The following is a 13,329-nucleotide window of genomic DNA, read 5'->3' as shown; positions in this document are numbered from 1 at the left end:
CGGCCCTCGCTCAGACTTATCACTCCAGCACTGTAAGATGCAATTCTATTCTATACCGCAAATAAATCTACTTTAAGTAATGCAAATCTAACTGGTGCTTTCTAAGTACAACGTGATGTTCGTGTACCCCCTTAGCACCGACACAAAACACACGTTTGGACGCCAACTTGCTAATTAGCCCAACACGTTTCGCTCTGCTTCTTTAAGTGTCCTGTGCGTGTCGTAGCTGAGGTCACGGACTCACCGAGCAGCTTTCCTGTCAGCTAAGAACGCTACATTAGGATACCTTTGAATCAAGATATTCTGCCGGGCTTAGGAAGCAGCGTTCTTTATTGTTTCTCTGGTCCATCCGCGGGGGTCACAGGGGGTTTCGCGGGCTCTGCCAGCTCCCTGCCCCGCTGGCCCCGGGGCGAGCTGCGGGGGGAGCCGGGCGCCACCGCGGACAAGCGCTGCGTGCGGAGAGGGGCGCAGGGGAAGCTCGGCTGTACCTTCAGGAGGCTCCGAGATCCCCAGAGAAGCCCAGGGGATGGTTGAGAGCCTGCTGCCGACGCTGCTGCCTGGGCTGGGTGTCTGGCGGCGGCGGCGGCGCTCCGGGAGGGCTGAGGCCGCACGGAAACGCCACTTAGGATGCGAAGCCACGGTGTCAGAGAAGCTGGGTTTTTACATTTTACCGTGTTCCTGCTCTAGTTTGTGTTGGCAGGGCTCGCCAAAAGGTTTTTATTGCCCGCTGACGTGAGCTTAACAATGCGAGCTCCCCACCACCGACCGGAGGGATGATAAATTAATTCCCCTCACACCTGCACCTTTTTTTTTCCTCCCCAGTTTGATGTAACAGACAGTTCTGTACTAAGTAGAAGGTATGGTGCAATGCCAGGGACAGCCTATGCTAAATTACAAACAAATCCACCCACACATTACTAGAGAGTAACTATAATAAAGGCTGAAAAGCGAGTTTTAGCAATTGGATTAAAGCCAATTAATTCCTGGCACAAACTGAAGCTATAGGTATGTTGTCAAGATTAGTTCCACGGCATTCATGTCTATTACAATCATATTTTAAATAATGATATCTATATTAGATCAAAACAGGAAGGATTTGATCCAGAACATGAAGAAAAGGTGAAAAGCTGCACGTGCCCCACATCTCAGGAAGTTCACATTCAAGTCACAGCTAAAGTTTCTGTTTGCCTTCTCACAGCCTCTCTGAGCCATTCGAGGTGGGTTTCATCCTCCCACAAGTGAGAGACAAATTAGGGAGATTATTATTTTACTCCTTATAATGCCTGCTGACAATATCCCTCTCCAGAAGTTGTTTGTCGCTGGTTTCTTGGGGTTCTTTTCTGCTGATTCTAAAGCCGATCAGGACAAATCTCTCTGGTTTAGGAGGAGAATCTGTATCACTCATGAGAGTGATCAGGATTAACGAACTGCTTTCTGCAAAGACTTTTGACAGACCTGCACGGCAGAGGAAGTTTGGTGGCATTTTCTGGCAAGGTCGCTTTACTTGCAGGAGGCCTGCAGCACTCCAGCTACACTCTAGTTAATTATTTTGCTATGTGGTGTGATTAACAGAAAATGGAAGCTTTATTATGAACCATAAACCAACAAAAAAAAAAATAGTGTGAGACTGTTGTAATATTTGCAGGTCTAATTTTGCACTAAGTTAGCAACAGGTAACACCACCAAAGCCTGTGGATTTTAGGCAGTAATTAATCACAAAATAAGTAATTTATAAGCCATCTGACTGAATAATCCAAGTTTTACATTTAAATTCCCTCTTTATGCAGAAAAGCAACTGTATTTGAATAAACAGATGCTACTTGCATACATATATTTCTAGAGCTAACTTCGAGGGAAGTTATAATTTCTATTTTTGCTTTTTAAAAATGGGGAAAAAGGAGGGGGGAAAAGCACTATTGCTTCTGGACGAGAATTACCACAATGAGGCCCTTAAAAATAGATATGCTTTTTCTCTCCTTTAGTGAGGATGGGAGCGGAGGGTCAGTCGATAAACTGAACAAAGCTGTTTTCCCTGCTTCGTGTGTAGGCAGCTCACACTTGTCACCTTTGTAATACTCGCAAACAAGCGTGGATGGGGGAATCAGTACAGGAAAATACAACTGCAAAGCAAAAAGCAACCGAAGCTGAAAGGAAAGCCAGATACAGAAGTCTGGCTTCGTTCAGCTGCAGATCCACTGCTGTAGAACCGGCTCTGTTTGACGGTGGCGGCCCCGACTCAGGCCCCGGCCGCCTCGGGCCCCTGCCCGGCTGCCAGCGGCAGGTTCCCCCCGCAGGGCAGCGCTGCAGGAGCTGTAACCACCGCAGGTTCCCTCCCTAACGCACCTCCCCGAGCTGTCTCGCCTGTTTACATTCAAAAATCACTTTCCCGTGGCGTCCACGCAGAAAACAGACGTGCAGATTGCCCCTGCGAGCGATGGGTTACGTGTGCTTATCAGGGAGCCATGACATCGCTGCTTACCTCTCGGAGGGTTCGCTTGGCAGAACGCAGTCCTCCGAGGGTCCCTGAAACCTAAATCAATCCAGCCATTAAAGCACTTTAAGACACTAAACACTGTTAGGCAGAGTGGCGGTGACATCCCCGTCCTGTACCATCCTCACTTCTTCGCCCTGGGAAGGGAAAGCGAAGTCCTCGCGTCTTCTTGGCGCCCGGGCGCGGTTCCCCTTCAAAATGGCACTTTCGAATCAATCAAGGACACCAGAAACGCGGGAAGCAAGGAGCTCTGCCGTGGACGGTCGCCTTCCACCGTTAAGACAACTTGACATTGACCCTTCATCCTTGACCTTGTCCTCAGGATGGGAGAGGAGCCCGCGCCGCTGCCAGGGCGGCCCGAGCGCGGAGCCGCTGCCCGCGGGGCGCCCAGCGAGGGCGAAGGGGCCAGGACCGGCACCGGAGCCGGCTCCGCTCCCCCCGCGGGCAGGTGGAGACCGCCGCGGAGAAGCTCCGGGCAGCGCCGCGGCAGAGGCCGCCCTCCCGCCTGCCAAGCTTCCCCGATCCCGCTCCTCCCGCCGGGGTGCGGCGGCTCCCGCTGCTACAGCCTCCTTTTCCTTTCATTTTCCCCCCCTAGGCCTCAGCAGCGCTGCTGCTAAAAGCAGCCGGGCTGCGCTGGCCGTGGCGGAGCCGTGCCCGGGCTGCGCGGCGAGGGGACGGCACCGGGCGCCGCGGAGCTGCGGCGGCGGCCGGAGCGCGGCGGGGCCGGACGAGGGGCGGGCGGGAGCCGCTGCAGGCCTTCCTGCCCGAACTCCGCCGCGCCTCCTTAAATCTCTGCCGTTAAAATGTGGGCGGGTGTTTCAACTCAAAAAGCGCTCAAATTTTTTTTCTTTTCAAAAAAAGCTGATGAGGTTAAAAAAAAAAAAAAAAAAAAAAAAGAAGGGGGGAAAAAAAAAAAGGAGAGAGAAACCGGCTTCGTGTCCTTAGGAAACAGAAGTAGCGATTGTTTGCGCTTAAAAAAAGGGGGAGCGCAAAGCCGCGGGCGGAGGCGGCGGCCGCGGACCGGCAAGTGCAGCTTTATTTCGCGAAGTTGGAAGAGGAGGCGAGCGGGGCTGTCAGTGCGGCTGCGAGCGCGGCCGGGCCGGGGCAGCGGCGGCACCAGCGCGGCCCCTGCCCCCGCCAGGAGCTCTGCCCGCGCCCCGCGACCGCGGCGGGAGCAGCGGCTGTCCCGGGAAGCGCCCGGAGGAGCGCGGACAGCGGCGGCGGGACCCCAGCCGAGGGACGACGGCGGAGACGGCTCCGCGCCGCGGCTCCTCCACGCCCTGAGCGCGGGCGGCGGTTCGCGGCAGCCCCCCCGCGCCGCCCGCCGCCCTCCTGGATGCTCCGGAGCCGCCGCCGCCGGGGGCGGCCGCCGGCCGGGATCGCGCCCGCCCGCTGCGCGGAGGCTGCGCGGGGCCGCGGGAGTGAAGCTGCTGCTGCTGCTGCTGCTGCGGGGAGCGAGAGCACCGAGGGAGCGAGCTGGGCGCCGGGACAGCCGCCGCCGCCGCGCCCGGCCCTCCGCGGGCGCGGCTCGTCCTTCCCTTCCCTGCTGGGCCCGGACTAAGCCGACGGAGAGGGATGAAGGGGGGGATCCCGAGCGGGACTTGGATGCACACTGCTACAGGAGACCTTTCCTCCGAGCTGCTGCTGCTAAGTTTCAGAAACCGGCTGTGAACAGGGTGGGTTGTCTTCTTCCAAGATCTCAGGTCTGAGTGAGTCTCCGGTGTACGTGTATATATGTTACCTATAACATATACAATATATTGCAGAGCTGTTAATCTATTCCCCCCCTCCCCCCGCGAAAGTGGCCAAAGTCTTTAATAAGAGTTACTCTATATGTGGAAGCAAAGAAATCTTGCTTCAAGTGGAGCTGCAGTTTTGCTGAATAATCACGTGTGAGTTAGGGGCGGGCTCTTGGCAAGGAGGTTTTTTACGAGTATTTACTACAAGGTCTTACTCCAGAAGATTAACCATCCCAATCCTTCTGTCAGTCTCCGATGCCATGCCTGGTTAAAAAAAAAAAAAAAAATCTCATCTTTTTTCCGATCGTCAGTCACCCTAAAGAATGGCCGAGCCTTCTGGGAACGAGCTGGCGTCCGCGGCTGCCAAGGGGGACCTAGTGCAACTTACTAATTTGTTGCAAAAGAATGTAAACGTCAATGCACAAAATGGATTTGGGAGGACTGCGCTGCAGGTTGGTATCCAGAGAGGGAGAAAATATTTCATCACTGGTACCTACGTGACCCGGGTTTCCAAAAAAGACAACGTTTTAAGCAGGCTGGTGGATGAAATTCGAGTGGTTTTTCAAACTCGTTGGATGCCATATTTTATAAGTTTAGTGGCTCCAACTCCCTAAAATGACGTACTTGAAATAAAACTGGTCAAAACCATTCTTTCAATCGGGGATCACCCTCAATGTCAAACGGGCTACGAGTTTGCTAATATTTTCTAACTTCGTGGGGAGGAGGCAAGGAATGAGAGAGCTGAGATGAAAAGAAATCAGCTTAGGTGAGCAGGATTTCATAGCAGGTCTGTAAACACAAATGTTCTGTTCTCTGAAGCTTAGGATTTTTATCTTTTTTCTTCCTGTTTTTTTTTTTTTTTGTTTTTTTTTTTTTTTTCCTGCAATGTGCTTTTAAAGCGTGGCTCGTCTGGGTTCTGGGTTCTGCTGTGGATGGTACTTTTCCTTTATGCTCTGTTTGTGGGAATGACCTTTCTCATTGGGAATCATGCTGCTCAGAAGCGAGGACCTCCGATGTACATTAAGAGCTAGCCCTGCGAGCCAGGGTTCCAGCTGAATCACTTGCTTTTTCATTCATAATCAAAACTTTAATATTTGCTTTTTTCAGATCGGCTAGCAGGGCACTGCTTCCAGTTATTTCCTTTCTGATCGTATAGGGTGCTGTGTCCTAATTTTTAACTGTGTAGTTGTGCAGGCAGGAGTTGGAACTCGTCCAACTGCTAAGTATTGTAGCTGATGAAAGATTTTGCTTTTAATATTATCAGATAATGATGGCAAAAAGGCTAGAATACCTACCAAATAGTGAAAGATGTGATTTATAAATCCAGAGGGAAAATAAGTGTGGTTATTTGTACTTAAGTTTTAAGTAATGCAGTGTGGAAGTGGAGCTATAGGGCTTTTTCATTTCACACATTAGTAAAATCGGTTTTTAACCCCTCTTCCCCCTTCCCCCAAAACTACGGTAATAATTTCTGAAAGTGGATTTTTAAACAGCATAGGACCTGTGAATGTACTCGAGATATTTACAGCTTTTTGGCTTAACATCAAAATGTTAAAGCTGGAAAATAAGCACCTCTTGCTGATAATGCAGGAATGGCCCTTTTTTGATAATTTCGCTGAAGCTGGAGATCTGTGAGCTCCTCGCTGTCCTGTTAACACCTAAATAGGGCATCGCATGGCAGTGCAGGCACTTGCAGCAAGTTTTAAGAGAGTGAAAGGGTTTAAATTAAAAACTTAGACAAGCTAAATTCTTTAAGAAAGCAGGAAACATTTAGCTAGTTGATTTATCCTCGGGACAAGGGCTGAAAACCGATTTTTCCTACAGGGATGCTGGATATTTTTTCTAAAAGCAGCTAACTGTCCATATCCTGAATTAAGGTATATTTTACACAATTACATAGCATCCAGCTGCATTAAACATGCATCTGTGCCCTAACGATACTTCTCAGGGATTATAGCAACTGAGCTGATGAACCACCACAAAAACCAAAACAGGAGAATCTGCCGACTTATTTTCAATATGTATCATCCTAAAATGTGCTGTGGGTGCCTGGCCACGCTCGAAAGACTTCTCTCTCAGTGCACTCTGCAAGAGTGAGATAATCTCTCTGTAATCTCTCTCTCAATTACAACGGAGAGAATCCTCCTATATTAATGTCAATGATTTTATATTTTTCCTATGCATTTATGTTTAATTAAACAACTACTCGGCTTGTCTTGCTCTGTCCTTTTTATTTCTGGTGAAGTGTACCTATGCAGGCCTCAAATACATCTCCTGCCCTTATGCTCTTCGTCAGGTTTATTAAATTAATGCTTTTTACTTCTTCTCCTCCCTCCCCCCTAACATTATTTGGCAAAATATAGGAAGCGTTTGCTGTTCAGTTGTAGCCCACGGCCAAAAAGCACCACCTTTTTTAGAATTTTCTCCCCCTCGCATCTTTAACTGCAGCCTTCAGTCCCCTGGCCTGAACACTGAAAACTCCCACTTAACCCAAATATATGTTTTGAATTCACAAATAATACAGCCTGGGCTCTCAAAAAGAGATCAGAATGTCCGGTTTTTTACTAAACAAAGAGAGATCACAATGATCTTGTTTTCTTTTACATCGCTTCCATCTCTGTCAGAAGTGAAAGAACTGGCTGGAAGTCGGGAGCTGGAAGCCTTGGGGCACACAGAGATCTCTTTCCCTGAATCCCAGCCTGTCTTATCTGCACTTTTGCTCCTGTCTGTGGTTATAATGTGCTGGGCTGCTTTACACTTCAAACGCTGTACAGAAATGTATTTATTATATCTTGTTTTTCTTAAAAAACTTGATCTATATTTTTCGTCAGGAGAGATTTTCAGCAAACCTCTGTAGAAAGTGTACCTTAAGCTAAATCTAATGCACTGTAATGCTGGTTTATGCTGATTATTTTTTTAATTAATCAAGATTTTAAAATCAATATGTGAATCTCTCTCTAAGGAAATAGTAAAGAGTTGAATTTTTTTCGAATTTTATACTTACAATGAGACTAGTTACAAGGACAGGAAAATACTGCCTATAGGCTAGAGATTACACAATATACATTACAGTGTTCATTTTTGGAAAGTGTGCAAACAAAAAATCAGGAATTACAAGGAAATCGGTGCAAGCAGTTAAGTTACAAATAAGAGAGATTTGTGTTCTAATTATGATAGTTTTATGGTGCAATTGAGAAAATTGAAAGAAGCTTCTTTTTTTTTTTTTTTCCTGAGAGAAACAGTCAGAAAATCCAATTATTGTTGTTGTTGTATTTTTTTTTAAGGGATGTTTTAACGACAGCATATAGCCACAGTTTACTTATAGAAAGGTTGTGAAAATGTAATATAATATACTGATTTTAGAAGACAACTTCTGTAAATTTGAAACATTCCTTTTGACTTTTCCTTTTTGGGTGACCTAATGAAACACAAATATTGGGGAGAAGAATTTCTTTTAACATTTATGTTTCTCAAAAGACAGAGCTATGGTATAGTCCAAATATTTGTTTTATGATAATGCACAGACAATGTAAACACCTGAAAGCTTGTAAAAACACATTCTACATTTGCTGTTGCTTAGGTAAAATATCTGTTCCTCAGAGACCCTATACTTGCTGTTTAACAAGATTAAACAGTAATGCAGAGGTGTCTCAATACTTAGGCAAAAAAAACTGAACTATACTTAATTTTTATATGTTAAGAAACTGAGATGACCCTCGTTAGGGGAAAAAGAAAAAAAAGTTTTTCTATGCCATTCTGTGCTATTTCAGGCATTAATCTCTCCGAGGCAGAAAGCTATGACCACCGAAATGATAACATCTTTCACAATTTCACCGAGTTCAGTAACAAATACATGAAAAACGAGACCTTCTGGTGTGTCATTAGTTCTATAGCGAGCCTCCTCTGTCTGCTGTAGATGAGAATTGGGCTCTGACAAAAGCCAGGGCTGAGGAGCGAGGACAGGAGGCAGTGCTGGAGCAAACCCCCCCCCGCCGTATCCAATTCTCCTCTCTCTTTCACAGGTGATGAAACTCGGGAACCCCGAAATCGCCCGGCGGCTGCTCAGTAACGGGGCGAACCCCAACCTGAAAGACAGTACCGGCTTCGCTGTCATCCACGATGTAGCCAGGGAGGGCTTTCTGGACACTTTGCAGACTCTGCTGGAGTTCAAAGCCGATGTTAACATCGAGGACAACGACGGCAACCTGCCCTTGCACCTGGCGGCCCAGGAGGGGCACGTCCGGGTGGTGGAGCTGCTGCTGGCGCGCTCCGAGTGCAAGGTGGGCCACCAGAACAAGCGCGGCGCCACCGCCTACGACCTGGCCAAGCTCTACCGGAGGGCAGCCGTGGTGGAACTCCTGGAGGCCAGCAGCTCCTTCCCCCCCAGCATGGACTGAACCCCGCCAGGACGGGCTCTCCTTTGGACCTGAGGGTGTGCAGACTTCTTGGGGTGTTTCCCTCCTTTTTAACAACATGTGTTGCCGCATTACATTTTTTTTTTTCCCTTCTGAACAGCTGGTAGTGTAAGTCTCAAGAAATTCCAGAGGTGGGTTTTTAGACAATGGAAACGTTTTAAATCCATGCTCCCAGCGGTTTCCTGTACCTTTCACTTCACACAGTACTCCCAGGCTCATCCGTGTGTATGTTGGTTGCTCATATCTAGTTTTCCAGTATCAACTTTTACAATTTATTTTAGGTCATTCGTATCAAGTCATTAATACGAGAGCTACTATTCACTTGCTTAATATTGCTGGACTTTTAAGGAAAGGAAATAGTTTACTGTGATTTCTCCCACCTCTCAATGCACCCCTCCCTTCTCCTCACTCCCCCCACCCCTTTCGGTCAGGCTCAAGAGTCTGAGGTCCTGTTTTAGATAAAAACATCCTTTAAATAAGGGCTCACCTGCAGCCCCTGCACAGGCAGAGCTGGAAGTCAAAGGCTGCGTGGCCTGAGGACAGTGGATGGCGCTTAGATGCTTTAGGCAGTAACTGTATTTTGTCACTAACAAAAGCTTGTAGAACTAGGTCACTTACTTTCTAAATTTACATGACACTTTTCCTCTTTGTGTATTTAAACTTTCACCAATCTGGTTTTGAATTTAGTTACCAGAAACAGTATAAGCGGTGTTTCTTCGAGTGCCAGAGGTTTTAAACAGCTCAGTTTAGTAGTTCGTGTTTACTGTGCACTGCAGAGGACGTTTTTTTCTTTCTAGTTTCAAAACAAGCAGCAGAGAACCATTGTCAAAGAGGACACGAAAGCTGCAATACAACACTTCTGGTCACTTCATCTGCTGATTGCAGTTTAGATGTTCTCTAAGTAATATTTGCTTTCCACCAACTATTCTGTTTTGTCTGGAAATAAACTACTTCAATGACAGCATCTCACAAAACGAGAATATTTGAATACGGTGACATTTAGGAAGCAGCACTTTTGATATTTGTGAAGTTAAGTTATTGCTTGCACCTAAAACACAATTTAACCATTGGAAATTTTCTATTGCAACAGAGTTGAGAGTATTCACCAGACTGAAACTCATTTGCCTCTCCAGCCCCAACAGGAGCTAACGATGCTCAGCACCGTGTCGGGAAGAGTCTATTATGAAACTTTTAACATTTGTACAGGATCTACTTATTGGGCAGATGGACAGTTTAAAGTGCTTCATTTTGAATAGTCTACATTTCAGTCGTGCAAAATAGAAGGTTTTAAATCAATGCAAAATGAATACTACTTTAAATAGCACTTAAAAGAGGAGAGGGAATAAATTTGTTTAGTTTTAACTTTTTTTTTTTTAATTAGCCCCACAAAATTAGTTACTACATTTTCAAGTAAAAAAAAAAATTGCTGAATCTGTCTGTCACGTTTACTATAAGCTCTGTCACACTGCTGTGTTCTGATTAAAAACCTCTGTGAAATATGAAAAATTGTTCCATGATCATTAATCGGAGCAGCACAGCACATAAGAAGAATTTTTGGGGAAATAGCCCCAAAATTCCCGGTAGAAAGAGCACTAAACCACCTGAAATATTAAACCGAGCAACATAATCCACAGGTCCCCGAGGTGAAGTGACCCAAATCGCTCTGTGTTGCTCTCCATCTTTCTTTCCTCGTGTCCTGGAGGATGCTCCAAGCCTTTTCCCTCTGCATTCCTCTCACAAAGAGGAATTCCGTGCTACACCAGAAGGTAAAATCCAGTTTTCTCACGTTTGTTATTTTTCTTTTTCACCCGTGCTACTAAAAAGCCTAATTCCAAACCCGTTTGGAGCTTCATCAGCATTTAATTTACGCTAAGGCGAAGTTTAAGCGGTGGCTTAATAAGAACAACTTCTCTTCCGAGAAAATTGCCCCGCCTAGTCAGAAATAGCGGCTTTTATTGCGTGCCAGGAGTTCAGGGTTAAAGCCAGGACGAATCACCCCCCGGCCATGCCCAAAGCCTCGGCGGCTGAGTCACGGCTGATAGTCTGGTTTAAAGGTGTGTTTTATCTGATTTCACTGCTGCTGTTTTCTCTGCGAGCCCCTCAACAAGACGATCCATTGAAATTCCTAGTTAGATACTTGGAAAGCAAAATTTGCTCTCTATTATCCCAGGAAGTTAATAGTTCCTGCGAAGAGCCTCTAGGAAACCAAAGAAAGCAGTCAGTGGTGGGTTACACGCACCTTACAGGGTTTGTCAGTGACAAAAGGTGCCTGGTTGCTGGGCAATGGCTTTCCTTCAGAAGTCTTTATATTTACTGAGCGAAGAGAAAATAATATAAAGCAAGTCTCATTAATAGAGAATCTTGACACCTAAAAAGGATTGTGATATTGCATGGGGTTTCAGAAATTGCTCTGGCACTTTTCCCCCAGTATTTTGGCAGCATCAAAAAGTCCAGTTTCAAAAACTCGCATATTCCTGAAAAAGTCGACCGACATATTTATCCAGAGATGCAAAACTGCAGCGTGTGAGATTGAATTGAAGATTTTTGAGAGCTTTTATTGAGACATAAACCAACTGCCAAGTAAGTCTCCGGGCAGGAGCAGAGATCGTCCTGCAGCAGCCCAGGAACCGGCAGCAAAGAGTGCAGTATCGAGATGAGAGGTATAAATAGAAACAAATACAGCAAGCACAGAAAAATGTGAAGAAATAGAGCATAAAATGTTGCTGTACCAGGATTCACAGTGACCAGGCTGTGTGAGGACACAACTGTGGGGCAACAGCCCTCTCCCCTATTTCAGTTAGACGGATGAGCAAAGCTGTTACACTTGACCTTTGTTTCTAAATTATCCTCGGAACAACGGCGGGGGCTGCTGAGCTCCTTTTGGAAAGGGGCAGATCCTAAAGGGATCCTACAGGGAACGAAGAGAGCTTAATCTGTGGCAGCAGCACCGTGAGAGGGTGAAATACCCGGTCTGTGGGTGCTGGGAGAGAGGGGCAGAGGTGCAGGGCTAACCCTGGCACTGCCCTGCCCTTAGCCGGGGGAGAGTGAATGAGAAGGTATTTGAAGGTGAATTTTCCTCAGTCTCCAGTGCAATAAGCCACAGCACATTTAAGTACAGGAAAATACTTTCTTTCCAGCTTTCGGTGTGGGGAGAGGAATGGAATCAATGGTTTATTCCATGGTGGGGTAAGATATTAGCTCTCTAGGAAATGCCATTGCATTGTTCACATGAAGAAAGAGTTAACACAGGAGAAAACTACCACTTTTCATCTTCCAGAAGAAAGAAAGGTTTTCTTCCACAAATGTACCTGGGAATTCATTGGGCAGCCAGAAGCAGCCAGACATTATTATCTCCTGACTAAAGTACTGAAATTCCCTTGAAATAGCAAAGGGATGAAAGCTTTTACATTTATCCGTGGGGACTGTTATCCTGTGGATGGGGGGGGGGGGAAGGGGAGGGGGGGATTGGGGAATAAAAAGAAATTAAAAGAAAAAAAAACAAAAACAGAAAGAAGGAGAGAGAGAAAGAAAGATTTCTCACCGGCTCTCAGCACAGCCTGCCCCACCACACAGGCACTCAAAATGTCGGTGCTCCCGGAGGGCTCTGCCGGGGTCCCCGGGGAGGAGGGAGGGTCGCGCCGGCCGAGGTGCGGGCAGGTCGGGCGGCCCCCGGGGAGCGCCGGGGCGCGGGGCCGCGGGGCGGGGGGGCCGCGCCCGGCTCCGAAACCGTTACTTTGGCTCCTGCGGCTCCGCTCCCCTTGCTCTTCCTGTCCAAATAATTTTAAATTTACGCGCCTTAAATAACAGTCTGATTTTATTTATTTAGTTTCCTCCGCGGGCTCCGCCGCCGCTTCGCTGCGCCCCGGTCCCCGCCGACAGGCCCGGGGCGGCCGCCGGCCGGGCAGCGCTGCGCGGCCCCGGGGCTCGGACACCCGGCCGCCCCCGCCGCCTCTCTCCCGCCGCAACTTGCACTGCGCCCCCCCTTTTTTTTTTTTTTTTCCTATCTTTCTTCCTTTTTTTTCCCCCCCCTCTTTTCTCTTTTCCCCTCCCTTTCCTCCCGCTCCCCGCAGCCGGGACTGGAGTCTCCTCAGCGAAACTCCGGTGCTTTCGCGGCCGCAGTGAGTACCGAGAAGGGACCCACGGCTTGCCGGGCGGATGTTTCTAACGCATCTTTGCGGCCGCTGCCGGGCGGCGGCAGCGGCGGGGCTCCCGCTGCTGCGCCGGGCTCTCCTCCCCCAGCCCCGCGTCCAGGGATGCAGAAGCATCTTCTCCCACCGCAGCTCACGTAGAAGGCAAAACCAAGCAGGTTTGTCTCCAGGTTTCCTTAAAAAAATGGGTAGCAAGGTGTATCTCCCAGCCGGAGCTTTTCATGCATGACCTTGTGTCTGATTTTAAAATCAGACAGGCGAGAGAGGGGGGAGGAAAAATCCACGCTTCTTGGCTTCTGTGTCACAGAGGCGAGAAAATTATCTTCGGATGTAAAGTACACGGCACATTTCTGAGAGCCAGATGTGCCAAGCCTGGCTCTGAAGCCCTGATCTGCAGAGCCCCACTCGGAAAAAAATAATAATTCACTTCTGCCATGGCTCTGAGTGGTAAAATGGCTTCTGCGTTTTGAAGAAGCACTAAGTACAAATCACCAGGGACATTTTACAGTGCCAAAGGTTCCTGCTTGTCATTTTGT

General features: G+C 47.7%; 1 protein-coding gene and 1 long non-coding RNA gene across 3 annotated transcripts; one reads left to right on the top strand and one right to left on the bottom strand.

Moving 5' to 3' along the window:
* Positions 1-312: 312 nt before the first annotated feature.
* On the bottom strand, positions 313-3,193 carry LOC132330961 (uncharacterized). The gene is made up of 2 exons (XR_009487478.1): positions 2,480-3,193; positions 313-621 (listed from the first exon to the last, which is right to left on the bottom strand). It is a non-coding gene; the product is annotated as an uncharacterized LOC132330961 (long non-coding RNA).
* A 75-nt stretch (positions 3,194-3,268) lies between these two features.
* CDKN2C (cyclin dependent kinase inhibitor 2C) lies at positions 3,269-10,151 on the top strand. 2 transcript variants are annotated; one of them, XM_059853847.1, is made up of 3 exons: positions 4,030-4,167; positions 4,542-4,682; positions 8,253-10,151. In XM_059853847.1, the coding sequence occupies exons 2-3, from the start codon at positions 4,554-4,556 to the stop codon at positions 8,625-8,627; spliced, it is 504 nt and encodes a 167-aa protein (XP_059709830.1). In that variant the 5' UTR covers positions 4,030-4,167; positions 4,542-4,553; the 3' UTR covers positions 8,628-10,151. The 2 variants fall into 2 exon arrangements, with proteins under 2 accessions (XP_059709829.1, XP_059709830.1); XM_059853846.1 differs by lacking the exon at positions 4,542-4,682 and having other exon boundaries at positions 3,269-4,167.
* The last annotated feature ends 3,178 nt before the right edge of the window (positions 10,152-13,329 follow it).

Source organism: Haemorhous mexicanus, chromosome 9, assembly GCF_027477595.1.
Source record: "Haemorhous mexicanus isolate bHaeMex1 chromosome 9, bHaeMex1.pri, whole genome shotgun sequence".
Classification (NCBI taxonomy): domain Eukaryota; kingdom Metazoa; phylum Chordata; class Aves; order Passeriformes; family Fringillidae; genus Haemorhous; species Haemorhous mexicanus.
The sequence above is the reverse complement of the archived record's forward strand: the minus strand, read 5'-3'. Positions and strand labels throughout refer to the sequence as shown.

Excerpts from the sequence above, each read along its gene's own strand:
- CDKN2C (XM_059853846.1), top strand. The coding sequence starts at position 3,295 with ATGTGGGCGGGTGTTTCAACTCAAAAAGCGCTCAAATTTTTTTTCTTT. Across the intron at positions 4,168-8,252 it reads AGAAACCGGCTGTGAACAGG|GTGATGAAACTCGGGAACCC; the intron begins GTGGGTTGTCTT and ends TCTCTTTCACAG.